The 14,331-nt window shown below is 46.6% G+C and overlaps 1 protein-coding gene across 1 annotated transcript; it reads left to right on the forward strand.

Annotated features, from left to right (window-relative positions):
• The first annotated feature begins 1,480 nt into the window (after positions 1 to 1,480).
• LOC121046832 lies at positions 1,481 to 12,059 on the forward strand. Its single transcript, XM_040501510.2, has 4 exons — positions 1,481 to 1,671; positions 1,950 to 2,069; positions 5,151 to 5,329; positions 10,649 to 12,059. Exons 1-4 carry the CDS (start codon positions 1,602 to 1,604, stop codon positions 10,733 to 10,735), a joined length of 456 nt encoding a protein of 151 aa, XP_040357444.1. The 5' UTR covers positions 1,481 to 1,601; the 3' UTR covers positions 10,736 to 12,059.
• The last annotated feature ends 2,272 nt before the right edge of the window (positions 12,060 to 14,331 follow it).

Raw genomic sequence — 14,331 nt, forward strand, 5'->3', positions numbered from 1 at the left:
GAGCTGTCGTAGGATTTCGTCGTAACCTACGCAAAACTTACGAAAATTTCGTTTCGTGAATACGAATTTGTTCTTAAAGACCGACTACCATTTCGCGCTTTCCACTTTTCCCTCGCTTCCTCCTCTCGCCCCTTCTACTCTGTCCACCGTTGCCTGTTTCTCCTCCCCCAGGGTGAGGAGGATCTTCTGCCTTGCAGAATCTCGTGTCTGGTCGTCGGCCTTTAAGTTACGTCTTACGCACATTTTTGGCGTAAGATCGTCTCGTGAATCTGGCCTCTGCACTTCCGAAAGCCGCAGGAAAGGTGAGACAGACGCAGACAACGTTGCAAAGGAGCAGACGACGCTCAGATAGGGGGTCGCGATCAGCCAATCAGGGCTCGGCGTTCTGACGTCACCGCTACCCCCTGCGCAAGAAGCAGACGAACTTGCCCTCCGCATAATTTGTAACGACAATCCATATAATTTTAGGCTCGGTAATTTGTAATTGTAATCCAATACAATTTTCATGTAACGAGCGCAAGTATGACAGAAAATCACAAATATCGCAGCGCTGGATGGTGCACGCGCGCGCCTGGTGTATTTAAAAAGAAACGAAATTTTTTTGAATCAGCAGCATCTTCAAATCAAACTACAAGAACGACAGAGATGTCCTGACAACCTGCATTAATAATTCATGATTGAAGGAAAACATAAAAGACGTTTACAATTCTCTGTAATGCCGAATTAGAGCGCAGCTCTTGAGGAGGAGGAGGGAAGGGTACGGAAGTGTACGGTTGTTGCCCCTTCTCCCCCTCCGTACCCTCCCATCCTCCTCTCCTGCTTCCCTCCCATTTAGCGAAAAATTCTCGCTAAATTTCCAGCTAAATTTAGCGGGAAATTGAGCAAAAACGTTTCCCGCTATGCCGTGAAAGGCTTGGAGAAACTATTCGATATTCGATTCGAAAATTGAGGAAGAGAATTCCAGTTTGGCAAGAGCCAATAGGGTGCTCTTAAATTTATTAGTCCTCGCGTATAATGGCTTAACTTTTAGGTTATGGTCAAGGCGCATGGAAAGGTGTGATGGCGGTTCTAAGTAAAGGCCACGAAAAAAGGAGGAGTAAAAGAATAGTTTGTGGAAGATGACAAGACGGGAGAAATTACAGTTCTTTCAAACATTGGGTATAAGTCGAGAGCGGATTTTAGTGCAGATAAGCTGGATTTTCGAGAGTAGTCATGTGATATAAAACGACTTGCCTTGTTTTGAACCGATTTTAGTTTGTTAATGCGATTGATAAGGCCACCGAATAGAGTTAGCGTAGTAGTTGACCTCGCGAACCTCGTCGCATTTTGCTGAAAGTTCGAGGGTTTCCAGTATCAGACAAAAACCGAATGCGCCTCAAAGTCCTCAAGTTCGAGAAAAGCGCGCTTTGGTTCCTCGCACCACACATAGAGGCCGCAAGCTTCGAAGCAATACGGGCATCATCATCATCATCATCATGGTCTAGCTGCCGCGTCGGTTGCCTTGTCCTACAGAGCCGCAGACACCAGCCAACCCAAGCCACCCAAGCCAAGCCCCCAAGCTAACCGATTCTTGACGTGCCCGAGGAAACAAACTTCATTCCATGCGTGTAACCTCCGGAACAAAAACAATGCTTCGGTTCGTCGTGCTACTACTCAGCTGCGCCTCGACCTGTGAGTATTGCTTGTGAATCATTACCACTAGTTTAAAACACCGATGAGTGTCGCGTACCGTGTTTTTTAAACACCTGGGGCGCGGCTGTTTTGCCATTTGCCAGTTGCATACCAGAGTTTCGCGTCACGCTCGGCAGAAGAGCTCTACGAGTCCCGCTTATTCCGGCGGTTGTTGTAGCGCCCGAACGGCAGTGCACCTTTCGCAGATGTGCACAAAAAGTGCGCCGACGAGGCTTGGACAAGAGTCGGTGGTTGCTGATCGCTGCCGTCGCTCGCAGGTCACAGCTTGGAATGCTACGTTTGCGACAGCCAGGACGAGAACAACGCCAAGTGCACGCAGACCATCAAAACCTGCGATCCGACCCATACACGCTGCCTGACGGAAGTTCGCTGGGGCAGTGAGTATGCACAGTTTCCATGTTTCCAAATACAGCCCAGCGTGCGATCTGCACAGCCCAGCACGAGCGTGTTCGTTGCTTCGGAAAGAGAGTAAACACCGTGCCACAGGCACGAACGCCGAAAATGGCACAGGCCAGAAGCCCCTTTCTGGAACCGTACAGAGCTACAGTGAGTTTCCAACACTCCGGAGGGGGACGGATTTCAGTTGTATGCTGTCTCGAGTGCGAGCAACCGATCCCGTGAGTTCGACATCTAATCGGAGCCGCGGAAACGAGGGACGTCAACTGTGGCCCCGAAAAGTTTATCTCCCTCGCTTGGCTCCCGTCTTCAGCGAAATATACTTGTTTTATGTTGACTCCAAAGTTCAGTCGGACCTTCAACGAGATTTTTCCGATGCGAAGGTTTTCCGTTATGTTGACGATTATCTGATCCTACACTAAACCGTCTCCGACTCCGTAGCCATAGAGAGCGTGTTCCAGAGAACTCCCATGGGCTCACATTCACTGAGACCCTTTCCCCTGAGGGCTTACAGTTCCTCAATCTCAGGTTGGTCCCGACTAGCAAAGGCATCTGCTGGGCTCACCAGCAGAGGTCCTCTAAGCCCGTCCTCCCTTTCAACAGCTCACTCTAGGAATGTAAAAAATCGGATCATCCGAAGCCTAATTGCATCAGCCAAAGCTGAATCCTGTCTGCACCTTTCCGCCCCCAGCCTATCCAAGCAGATTAGCCGCCTAATCAAGGCAGGATACCCGAGAGACCCGATTGAAGCAACAATCAAAAGACTCGTCGTGGGGTACAGGTTTAAACTCCTCCCTCCTAAGTCATGCTTCGCATGCATCCCCTACACACGTAACACTTCACATCGCCTAAAATCCATCGCGCTCGGCTTGAACACCATCATAGTATTTTCGTGCAAGTTTAAATTAGCTTCTATTTGTAGAAAGGTCAACAACCCCGGTCCAGCACCCCCTTACCAGAAAAATCACAAGACCAATTATGTAACCTGCTGTAAAGAGTGCATTTATTCTATTCCCATGTCCTGCGGTGCTAGATACATCGGACAGACGAGCCGATGCCTAAATAAGCGGGTGAGGGAACACGTGAACGAGATCAGGAAAGCAGCCTCTGACACTTCGAAGATTAGTTACCACCCGATTGCCAAACATACCTCCAAGTGCAGCGAACCCTGTTCGGCCGACCTTCCTTCGACCACCAGGATTGAAGGTCATGCCTCAAGATACGAATGGGAGATCATGGAAGCCTTCGCCATGCACCAGAGCTAAAACAACTTCAGATCCCCCTCCATAGGCTTATCCAGGAGGGAGATAAACATCTTGGAGCCAGAGTTGAAGTCCCTTGTTTCCGCGGTGATTAGATGTCGCCCTCATAGGATCATCCTTCACCTCTTGCTTCTACTCCCTCTCCCATCGCTTTTCCCGCTTCCACTGTGGCGTTTTTCACCCTCCCCTCCTTCACTTATATATGCAAACTTCGGGTCAATAAATGTTGTTGCTAGTTGGAAGTCATTGTTGTCCGTCCCCCTTTCTATGGATCTCCCTTATGTTCAAGTACTGTTACCAACACGCTCGTTTTGCACTCAATTCTCACCATCTCTGTGACCGTAACAATGTTCAACAGTTGGCATTCTTACACATTGGTTTGTGCAGTGCCATTCAGAGCCACCCTAGAAATGTTTTCAGTCTAGCAATACGAAAGAAAGGGAGGTACAGTATCAACATTTTCATATCCGTCGGTCTCTACTTTTTTTTTATTCCCTAGATGATGTTCACATGATAGCTGAATGGTTGTGTGCGTTCTGAGTATAACCACGACATCCCCCAAAAAAAAAGCTCAGACAACATAGTTGGACAATCACATTCTCTCGTTTAAAGAAAACATACACTTTTGGACACAAATAGATTGCCTGGCTCAATTTTCGTGCCTGAAATATGTTTGTTCCTAACAAAATAGTGGGTTTTCAGTATCCATGTTTTTTAATCTTTCAAACTGTTGCAGTTGAGATCGGTACTGAGATAATAAATTATTTTCTCCACTTCCATAACTATGTTTGTCAAATGACAAATGTGAGTTCTAGATCAATTTAAGGGGGGACACTACCTGCAAACGTCAACTTTTGAACCGCTCACTCAATCCGCGTAATATGAGCAGGCGGGGTTTGTAGCCATATTAAAGGGCATGCAAAGTTTCAGCTCTGTGAACATATTTTATGAGGCACTATACCCCCAGAACGAAGTAAAGCATGGCTTTGCATGGAATCTGCTCAATGAATCTATCGTTGTGAAATGGTCTTCATAACCGCATATTTTTCTGGTGGAATGCATACTGGAATACCTGCTGCCAGTTACGATAAAAAGAAATAAAAAAGAAGCATTTTTCAAATAAAAAAAATGTATGAAAAAAATGTTTTGTTCAGATTTATTATGTTTTGCAAAATAAAGGAACATGAAAATGCAAAATCCAAGTTTATAGTAACTGGTTCCATAATATTTTGGCATATAAGCCCCTAATATTAAGTCTCAATAGTTTCATTCTGGAACACTAGTTTTATTAAGGTGGGATTTGCTGCCAAAAAGCTGAACTGAGAAAAAGGTATTCAAAATTTTCCAACCTCTTTTCTTTAGCGTCGGTGGACTGAAAATAATTTATAAAAGGATAACCAGGCAGTCTAAACTACTGAAACTTTCTGGGAATACTCTCTAGACGTTGGTGGATGTAAATGCGGCATTTTCCAAAATCAACGTTTTTTTGCAGAAAATTATTTTTTGCTGGGTAGTGTCGGCCCTCAACAAGCGGCAGTGAGTTGAATCTCGTGAGAAATGATAATACGAGTGTGAGTTTGCGAAAATTAAATGAAACAAAGATAGTGTTCTTTGTCTTCTACCATCCTCTTCCATTTGTGGTGAAAGCATCAGAAACATTAAATTCTGTAGTAACTAGCAGAATGAGAATGGTGGGGAGGTGCTTAAGCTGACCCACCTCCTGCTGTGGCAGACACCTTATTGTTTTCATTCTATCTGACTAAAAAAAATAAAAAGTGCTGACTCACTGTTGAAATGTAGGCACACCGTACTGGGCCCCTTCCGGTGAAAAGCAGTACTACATCAGCAAAGAATGCGCATCCGAGAAGTGGTGTGGCGAGAAGATTGCCTCGTACCGATACCGCTGTGACCGCATCTGGTACAATGACTGGGAGTGTGCGGAATGCTGTACCGGCGACCGCTGCAACTACTATGTGACGGTGAGCATCCAATCTTTCCCGCACCTCCAACCAAGCCTTAATCAGGAATGTTTTGAGGCCTACTTGGCCCATGGTCTCTACGGAGCAGTGTTTTCGTTTTCTTTTACGGTGGTGCATTTCTTTTTGGCTTGGTGGTACCGCAAACCCTGTTGACATAGGCGGATGGTAAAGTGCCGAGGGACCCATCAATGTTTTCCGGCATGGTTTGAATGTGTCATGATTCCAAGAAAAGTATCTCTCGGCGGTTAGTTTCACCGTTGAGGATGCGGGCGTCCTTAAAGTCATTGCAGTAGCCCTGGATGTTGTGCCATTCAATTTGCAACTCAAGTGCCCTGTATATGGCGGGGCGGTAGTTCCAAGATGGTGGACTAGTCGGAGATGGATCTTCTGTGCACCCGTTCGCCTACGTTGGTTGGAGCTGTGTGTTGCTAGCAGGGGCTTGTGTAGTCGAGCTGAGCACGTATTGAGCTCTCGTCCACAACCCACAGCTTACGATCTACGAAAAGTCCCCAATAAAATAAGGCATATCGATCCCTTTGTATGACGCTGTTGCGGGGCATAATGCAGTTCCTATCTTGATGCACCGCCTTTTTTTTTTTTTTTTTTATTAAAGCCACGTCGTACACGAACAGGCCAGCCAGAACCACGTTGTAACGTCAGCATCAAGCCCGGCAGTCCTCGCCGCCATCCCCGCTCGCCCTCTCGCGGCCAAACGAAGTACGAGAGGGGAGCGGGGATGGCGGCGAGGACTGCCGGGCTTGATGCTGACGTTACAACGTGGTTCTGGCTGGCCTGTTCGTGTACGACGGGCTGGAGTTGCAAATAGGTTCCTGGGCGCTTTGCCATCTGCCTACATCAACGGGCTTTGCAGTATCACTAACCCAAAGCGAAACGCACCACCATAGAAGAAGACCAAAGCAAAAACACTGCTCCTCAATGGCCATGACCACAATCACCCAAAGCTGACTTGCCGATCGCTGCGGCTATCTCACCCGGTGGGTATAATAGCCGCAGGAGAGATTTTGAGGTAAAAAAACTGGCCTTGTGGGGAGAAAGTACCTAGCATTCTAGCCGATTCTGCTCATTCAAGATATTGCCCGTCTCTTTCTTTAATTCTCACGTAACACGGCTTTCGTTGGGAGGAAAACTTGGCATGCCACTTGTAAAGTGCACAAATGTAGTTATAATTTCACTCCTATTTCAAGTCTGTTCACCCTTTTTCTGTGCCCAAAATCTTTCTTGGATAATCGAAATGAGGATGGACTTATGGCAGCCATTTGCCTGGAACGCTAGGTACTTTTAGTTTCTTCTCCTCGAAGAGCCAGTCATGCAACCTCAAGATCCGTCTGCAACTATTTTAACTGCCGAGAGATATACCCGCATTGTTCAGCAAATCGGCCCTGAAGAAAAGGCCAAGGAGGCCTCGAAACAGTGAGTACCTAGTTAGGGCTTGGTCGGACGTCTTTTTAAATTGTTCTTCCCCTCAACCACATAAATTTCTGTCGAACGTTCACATTAAAATCTTCGGTGCTGAAGCTCTAGTTACGACACCGTGAATTTAAGAACAGAGTTTATTTGGATGATGCTGCGGTGGAATGCTTGTCCTTCGTGTAGCCCGCATCTCGAGGAAAAAAATGACGACACAAAACGCCGACTCATTTCTGCGTGAAATGACAGGTACAACCACTACGCCGAGTTTTGACGTTCATTCATTTGGTTGAGCTCGACAAAGATAATGCTGCAAAATACCGAGCATGTGCACCCCCAAAGATTTAGAAATAGTTATCTCTCACTTTGTCAGATTGGGACCAAAACTCAAAACGACAGGCACGAGAAAGAAGCGGTATGAGGGCCAGTATCTGTGCTTTGTTTCACCATAATTTGGCAAATGGTGACGCTACGACGCCTTCGAGCCAATTGGAGCGACAGAGACGAAGCAGTGACGGCCCTTAACCAAGGGTACTGGGGCGAAAGCGTTACCCAAGCAGTTGAAGAAGAGGGAAAGGAAAAGCTCCCCTTTTAGCTGGGCCCTCTTTTGTACGTTCCGGATGTTGCCTTTCTTCCCCTAGAAGATTAGCAGTGTATGCAACTAGTGAGTCGGCATATAGTCGCACGTCTCCATCCGACGCACCAGTTGGTTCACCGGGACCGTAGCCCTTGCCATTTGCCGAGTTACAGCGAAACAAAGTAGAGTCGCAGACGGGACAAGAAAAGCGAGAAGGAGCTATTGTATTTTTCCGCTTCTCGCATGAGGATTGGCTCATGTCCTCTTTACCTACTCTGCACGGAGCGCTACTTGCTCCGACGAATAGGTTGTATGGAATTCAATACAATGGGAAACTCGCAGATGCCATAAGTGCGAAACAATTAAAAGTAGGCAACTACCGTAGCATCGACGTCGAATACTATCCTCATGCTGGGCTGCTACCGCTCACTCGTCGTGACCGCTACATCGAACAAACGTAAACAAGCTGTTGAGGTTGTTCGCCGGCACGCTATGTAAAGAGTGAAATGTGGCAAATTGTGTTCCCATCCTTCCTACTAAACATTCCGGTCCAAGGCGCGTTTGGGCCCGTAGTGCGGCTGAGCGTCTCGAGCCTTGCATCTAATTAGTTACTGTAGTTTCTTTTTTTTTTTTTTTATGGGGGACTATGTGCTTCTGTTGGTTGCGGATTCGGACATTGTAGCTCGATGGACGGTGGTGGTGCGCACCTCAATTCGCGGCCTGCCACTCTCAACCCGTCTGCGACTATAAAAGCCAAAACGTGCAGTCTAGTCTTCGCCGACGCTTACTAACACTTTTGATTCCGATCGAGACCTCAAAACGAGTCCTCAGAATTCCGTCCGACAACTGACAATCGTCGATTCGCGACGACGAACGGGCGTTGACCGTTGCGGCGAGTCGACTTGTTGCGATCTGCCATAACGGTCTTTGGGTCGCTGCATTCAGTGCGCGCGTAACGTATTTACGCGCTTCCGTGTGGATTGGATTGGAACTCGTGCAGGCTTTATACGTCGTTGCAGCCGGAGAGCTTTTTAATGGAGCTAAATTATGATCTACATCCCATTTTTGGGAGATAAATTTTTTCCGGTGTACGCCACAAAATCGAGAAGAACCATGACCTTGGAAATTACGGGACACAAAAAAACAAGGTATAACCTTGCTTCCTTCTTGGGTGGCAGAGAGCGGCGCTTATTTGGTAACGAACGAAAATGCGAAATTCTCCGATCACTGGGGGAGAGCTAGTCATGGTGCATGCTCGGTATTTTAGAGAAGGAAAAGAAGCGATAGTGATAACAAAAAAATGAGGGACCTAACTAAAAAAAAATCCCCAAAATTGTTAATCAAAATTAGTTTCCTCAGCCTTACCCGCCTTACTATTACTACGGGGTTCTTGAAAAAAAATGAAACCGTGGGTTCTGACCCGCGTAAATAAACTACGCTTTGAAAAAGCTGAAACTCCATGTGAATGCAACACTAGTGGTTGTGATGGAATGCAAAAGTTTGAAAACTTGACGTTGCCTGGATCAAAAGATGAAACACACAAAAATTTCTCTACAAGCCGACATTCACATAGGCCTAATATGCTGGGAGCAAGTTTGTGTGCTTCTTGCACAAGGGTTGGATGATGTCAGAATGCCGAGCTCTTATTGACTGACTGAAAAGAATAGTGGGTGGATCTCTAGGCATCTACTGGGCGACCCAAGGAGCGGCCAGGCTCTTCAAATCGACTGCGAAATTCGGTTTCTTAACCTATCGCACTACGACTTTGTGCAGCGTTGCCCACAGATGGTGCATTTTTTTTTTGTAAAATTTGCAAAGAGAGAACTTGCCTGAGGAAAAAGTGAAGAAAGAAAAAGGCTTCGCTCCTATGGAAACGCAGCAAAGCCACCGGTCTTCAAACAATACAGCACCGTTTCGCACAGGAAACGAGAGATGGCATAAGCGGTTGCGACATCAACTGCCGCCAGCGAACGAGCATATGGCGCCGAGAGCCGGCGTCTTTAGCAGACAATCTTTTCGACTCAAAAGCAGCGCAAGCTTTTTTGATATCAGTTGCCAATGCATTATTTTATCATCCTTACTAATAAAACATATTGAATGGACACATAATTAATTAAAAAAATGGTTTGTCGGGATATTTTGACTGTTTATTTTTCGGGGTGCTGATGTCGTCTGCTTTGCAGTTCCTTTTTGTTATCGCGCCTGTTTCTGGTTCTGCGACTGTCGCAGCCTGCGGAACGCGCGCCACTTTTGAGTTGAAACGATCGTCTGCTAAAGACGCCGGCTCTCGGCGCTGTATGCTCGTTCGTTGGCGGCAGTTGGTGTCGCGACCGTTTGTGCCATCTCTTGTCTCCAGTGCACAACGGCGCCGCATCGTTTGAAGATCGGTGGCTTCGCTGCGTTTCCATAGGAGCTAAGCCTTTTTCTTTCTTTACTTTTTTCTCAGGCAAGTTTGCTCTTTGCAAATTTTACAAAAAAAATGCACCACCTGTGGGCAACACTCCACAAAGTCGTAGGGCGATGGTTAAGAAACCAAATTTTGAGGTCAATTTAAAGAGCCTGGCCACTCCTTGGGTCACCCAGTAGAATTGGGGTCTACCCACTATCCTTTCAAGCAAAGCCAGTCAAAACTCTGTGTTGTTTTGACGTCACCGCAACCCCTACTCAAAAAGCAGACGACTTGCTCTCCACATTCGTCAAATCAAGAAATGGCATTGTAAGCATCTGTAGTAGTTATTTCACTAAAAAAATTTGTTTCGCAAAAAGACACTCACATTTGCTTTCTTGGTGACAAGATCTGACTGAAATAAATTCCACAGGCACCCAGAATGCCTTGGTTTGACAAATATTAGGCTTAGGTTTGTTTCTCCGTTTAATCTTTTGATCTAGGTAATGTCTTGTTCTCAAACTTGTGTATTCTATCACCATCCCTAGCAGAATAATCTGACAATTTTTCGGCTTTATGCGTCGCATAGTTCATTTATGCGGGCCAAAAAATCCGGCCTCATTTTCTCTCGCAGAGTCTGCGGCTCTCTCGCAGTGGAGGCGTCGTCACCACGCATAAATTTTGGCAAAGAAAGACGTTAGCGTTGTCATTATGCTAGGTTTACCCCAATCAGAGTTGTGTCCCACGCAACGTAAAAAAGGAAAACAAAAAATATGGTAGAAATTTCCACGCCTGGTCCATGAAGTTCACTTCCGACGCACGCTTGCCGTCGACGCTCTCGCCGTTGTGGCGCTTCAATGGTCGGGCCTGACCCGTGACATCCGTGGTCGTTTAACACTGGCCGCTCCTTGTTTCACTCTCCGCGCAGCTTGGCGGTTCGAGAGTCTGGCCTATCACCTGGTTGTACCTGGTCACCTGCGCCCTCGGCATCCACGTCTTCTTCCGGGGCTTGTGACGTCGTTGCATCAGCCTGGGGGGGAGTCGAGACAATGCCGGATTACGCCGATCCGCGGCGACACCTACAGCCAAGACGTGACCGGCAGGTGTTAAGAGCGTCGGGGGGACTGAGGCAACGTGTTGGGCCGATTCTTCGGCAGTGCGTGCCGATATGGGTCCTGTTTGGACACTCGAGAGTTGCACCCACGGGAAGTCGATTTGCATCTATGGCGTATCGCCCCCAAAAACAAGCGGTGCTTCTTTTCACCGCAAGAAAAAGCTATGCATTACCTAACGCTCATTCTGCGCCCAAATGTAGAGCTAGCGGTTTGAACCCGATATAGAAGTTTCAGAAGTAACCGTTATCTCAATCAAAAGTTGCGAGTGGTTTTCTGAAAACTTAGTTGGGAAAATCGGGCTCATTTTCGCCCGTTTTTGGTTACTGCCGCCATAGAGCTTCACGTATTCGAGAGCTCTTCCCATTATTTTCCCATTATTAATTTCGGAAAATCGCTTATAACTTTTGAATGAGAGTGGTTAGTTCTGACCGCTAGCCCTACATTTGTGCAGAGAACGAGCGTTCCGCAACGCATAGTTTATTTTTGCTGTAAGAAAAAACGCCGTAAATTACCCGTAGAGCCGCCATTCCCTTCCCCAATTTTCTTACAGGCGCCGTCATTTTGGTGCCCACTGCAGGTTGGGTGCAATCAGCGATTGTTACAATTCGAAAATGAGACTTCAGAATATTTTGGGTGCGGTGTCGGGGAGGTGCGGGCAACACCGTTTCGTTCTGTCACAGACCGTTTTAACATTCCAGAAGGTCGGAGAAGCGTTTCCTCAGAGTTTAGGTTGAGCTTCAGATAACTGGCAACAATAATTTTAAGCGACGAGATGGCTGAGGTGTTGTTACTCAGAAGCGTGGCTTACTTAGGCGCTACGTAGCCACCGACAATGGGAATGGCGGGGCATTTCTTTTCCATGCCTAGCCTCTAGCACGCGCCCACTGAAGTTTACAGAATGCAGAGTGGGGCCCGGGACAAAAAAAAAAAATAAACGCAAAGTTACAGTACTGAAATTCGGAACTCAAAGGTTAGACGAAATTGTTAAAAACTGGCTCTCCGAACGACGATACTGGATCAAATCGAGGCACGTTCAATCGGGGGCCGCTTCCTGGCATTTTACGTGTTGCCAGATGCGAGGGCAAGTCCATCGGACCGTTTTTGTTTCGACTAGTAAGAGCCTGTTTTCACGCTACGCCTTACGCCGTTGGATGTTTCGCGGCGCCGTCGAATGTTTCTGCGGCCAGATTGACCGCAGCATGCCGCTAGAACTCGTTAGAAAGACGGGAGAAAAAAAAAACCTTGACCTCGCTTCAAATATTTTGACATGGTCTCGAGCATAGAGTAGGATCTTAAATGATTGAGGAGCGAGAGCCTAGAGCTTTTGGAAAGCAGAAGAAAAGGTTAGCATTTGTCCGGGTGCCGAGCGGCAGACACATTGGCGTTTTGAGAAAACGACGCTCTCTTCGGCTTGGAGGCAGTCGGGCTAGAAAGCCGATTCCGAGAAAATGTAGTGGCTCTGAGGCATGACTGTAATACTTTGTAGTTCATTAAGCGCCAAAAATGGCAGATTTGGACAACTTGATTGGCCCCTCGTGAGATTTTGGTTTGGCGTACGGAGAACCAAGTATGTAGCGTGCCGTGTCAAGGACGAGATTGTTTTAGTTTTTAACGTCTCTGTATTCCACTCACCCCTAAGCCGAGACTTCTGTGAGAGCAAGTGGTCTATGACTGGTCTAACGAGGACATAGCTTCCACCGCGGTCCCAACTTGGGGGTCAGTGGAGTATAGAACGGAAAACGGTCAGGTGACGTAACTTTTGTCCGCTTGTTTGGCTTGTTGATAAGCCGCCACCACGAGCTAGTAAACAGGTAATTCCGTCCAGTGTTGCCAGCACCGTTTGTGTATGGTAAAAGAATCTCATGTACCTTTCCGGAAGGTTAACCAATTTTCGTGGCACGCGTTGCCGCGTAAGCGTGTACGGGTGATATCCTGCTCGACTTGGACATTCCGCTGTAGCCGTTTTTAGCTTTTTATCTGAGCGTTTACGCAGAATACATCCGCTGTGTCTCATACGCACGGAGGATGTGCGGACGGTCGCTTGTTTACTATTACATTTTTTTACAAATGATCTGCCACGTCGCGTGACACTGTTTTTTACACCCTTTTACGCGTGCTGCAAAGGCTTTGTGCCAGGCAATAAAGGTACTTTATTTTCGGTACAAACGTGCGCCATGTCTCGAGCTGTTCCCTTATTCAAAGTGTTCCCTCTTTGCACGTGGATGTGCCAAGGTCTCTATATACTGAACGGTAGCGCAAATCAGTCCGAAACGGGAAAGAGAAATTTTTCCTCCCACGCCCTCTCTCTAAAATCTGATTGCTTTCTTTCCTGAATTGGATCGGGCTCGACTCGTAATCCGAACCTTCCCATGAGCCCGTGTGAATGTCTCCAGCTGGTTGTCTCACTGGAAACGACGCCGTAAGGGACCATCTGTGGTTTACGGCGTGGATGCAGGTTTTTGTTTTCTTGTAACGCAACCTCGGTGGCAACGCGATGCCAACCTATCGCGCTGTGGGTCGCGCAAAAATGGTCGCGCCCATTTATAACGAACCCGGATACAGCAAATTACCGTCTATATCAAATGATCGAACGAATATTTCAATTGAAAATGTGCATAAAATATCTCTCTATAACGAACAACCTATTGGCTATGACAAACTCTGAAACAGAAAACGGCTCGGAAACGTGCAAACGGCTGTCCTGAACCCGGGTTTGGGATTATTAACCCGATTTTCTCTATGGTTTCGCTGGTTTCGTTTAGATTTTGGCATAGAGGGAGGACAATCTCCTTCAAGAACATAGCTGCCATACTGTCTCGGAAAAAAGGGTAAGGGATTTCTCTTCGAAGTCGTGATGCTCCGATCCAGCAAATGTCCCAGCAGAGGAAACAGTTGAACTGGAATTGCTTCCTGTTTTATCTATTAGCCCACATAGCACATTATCAGTTACATTTTCTCGAATTAAACTTTTTTTTTTCCAATCCACAGAAGTACCTACATACGAGTGTTTACTGCACATGTAATGTCACTAAGTTGTATTTCAAACTCACGGCATTAAAATTCACTAAATGCGTGTCTGAAAGAGTTTGCTATAAACAGGTTCGACTGTAATATATTGCTAAATGGGACACATTTTTTCTCGTTCTGTGGAAAAAAAATCTCCAAAAGTTTTAGGATTTTTTTTTTTTTTTGATTTTTTTGTTTTCGTAAGGAGCCATGTTTCTGTGAGGGGAACGGAGCTAAGCGAGAACATTTGCCTGTCAAAGTAGCTTTGAGCCCTGTACTGCAGTTTCCCCGTTAGTGGCTTTTCTCGCACAGTGTGACGATATTGCTTTGCTACCTTTTGGAAATGGTGCACACCCAGATTTACTGCAAATTTTTGCAAAAATTGACTTAGTTTTGGCTACTGGATTTGGGTCATTTTGAAAAAAAAAAAAGAACTTGATATTTAGCTGCAAGACAGAGCTGCTAAACCAGCAGTCTTGTTTACCCATTA

The sequence above is a fragment of the Ixodes scapularis genome, unplaced genomic scaffold (genome assembly GCF_016920785.2).
Source record: "Ixodes scapularis isolate PalLabHiFi unplaced genomic scaffold, ASM1692078v2 PGA_scaffold11__112_contigs__length_91849675, whole genome shotgun sequence".
NCBI lineage: Eukaryota > Metazoa > Arthropoda > Arachnida > Ixodida > Ixodidae > Ixodes > Ixodes scapularis.

Coding starts and splice junctions, on each gene's coding strand:
- LOC121046832 (XM_040501510.2), top strand. CDS start 1,602: ATGCGTGTAACCTCCGGAACAAAAACAATGCTTCGGTTCGTCGTGCTA. Junction 2,070..5,150: donor GACGGAAGTTCGCTGGGGCA/GTGAGTATGCAC, acceptor GTTGAAATGTAG/GCACACCGTACTGGGCCCCT. Junction 5,330..10,648: donor GCTGCAACTACTATGTGACG/GTGAGCATCCAA, acceptor CTCTCCGCGCAG/CTTGGCGGTTCGAGAGTCTG.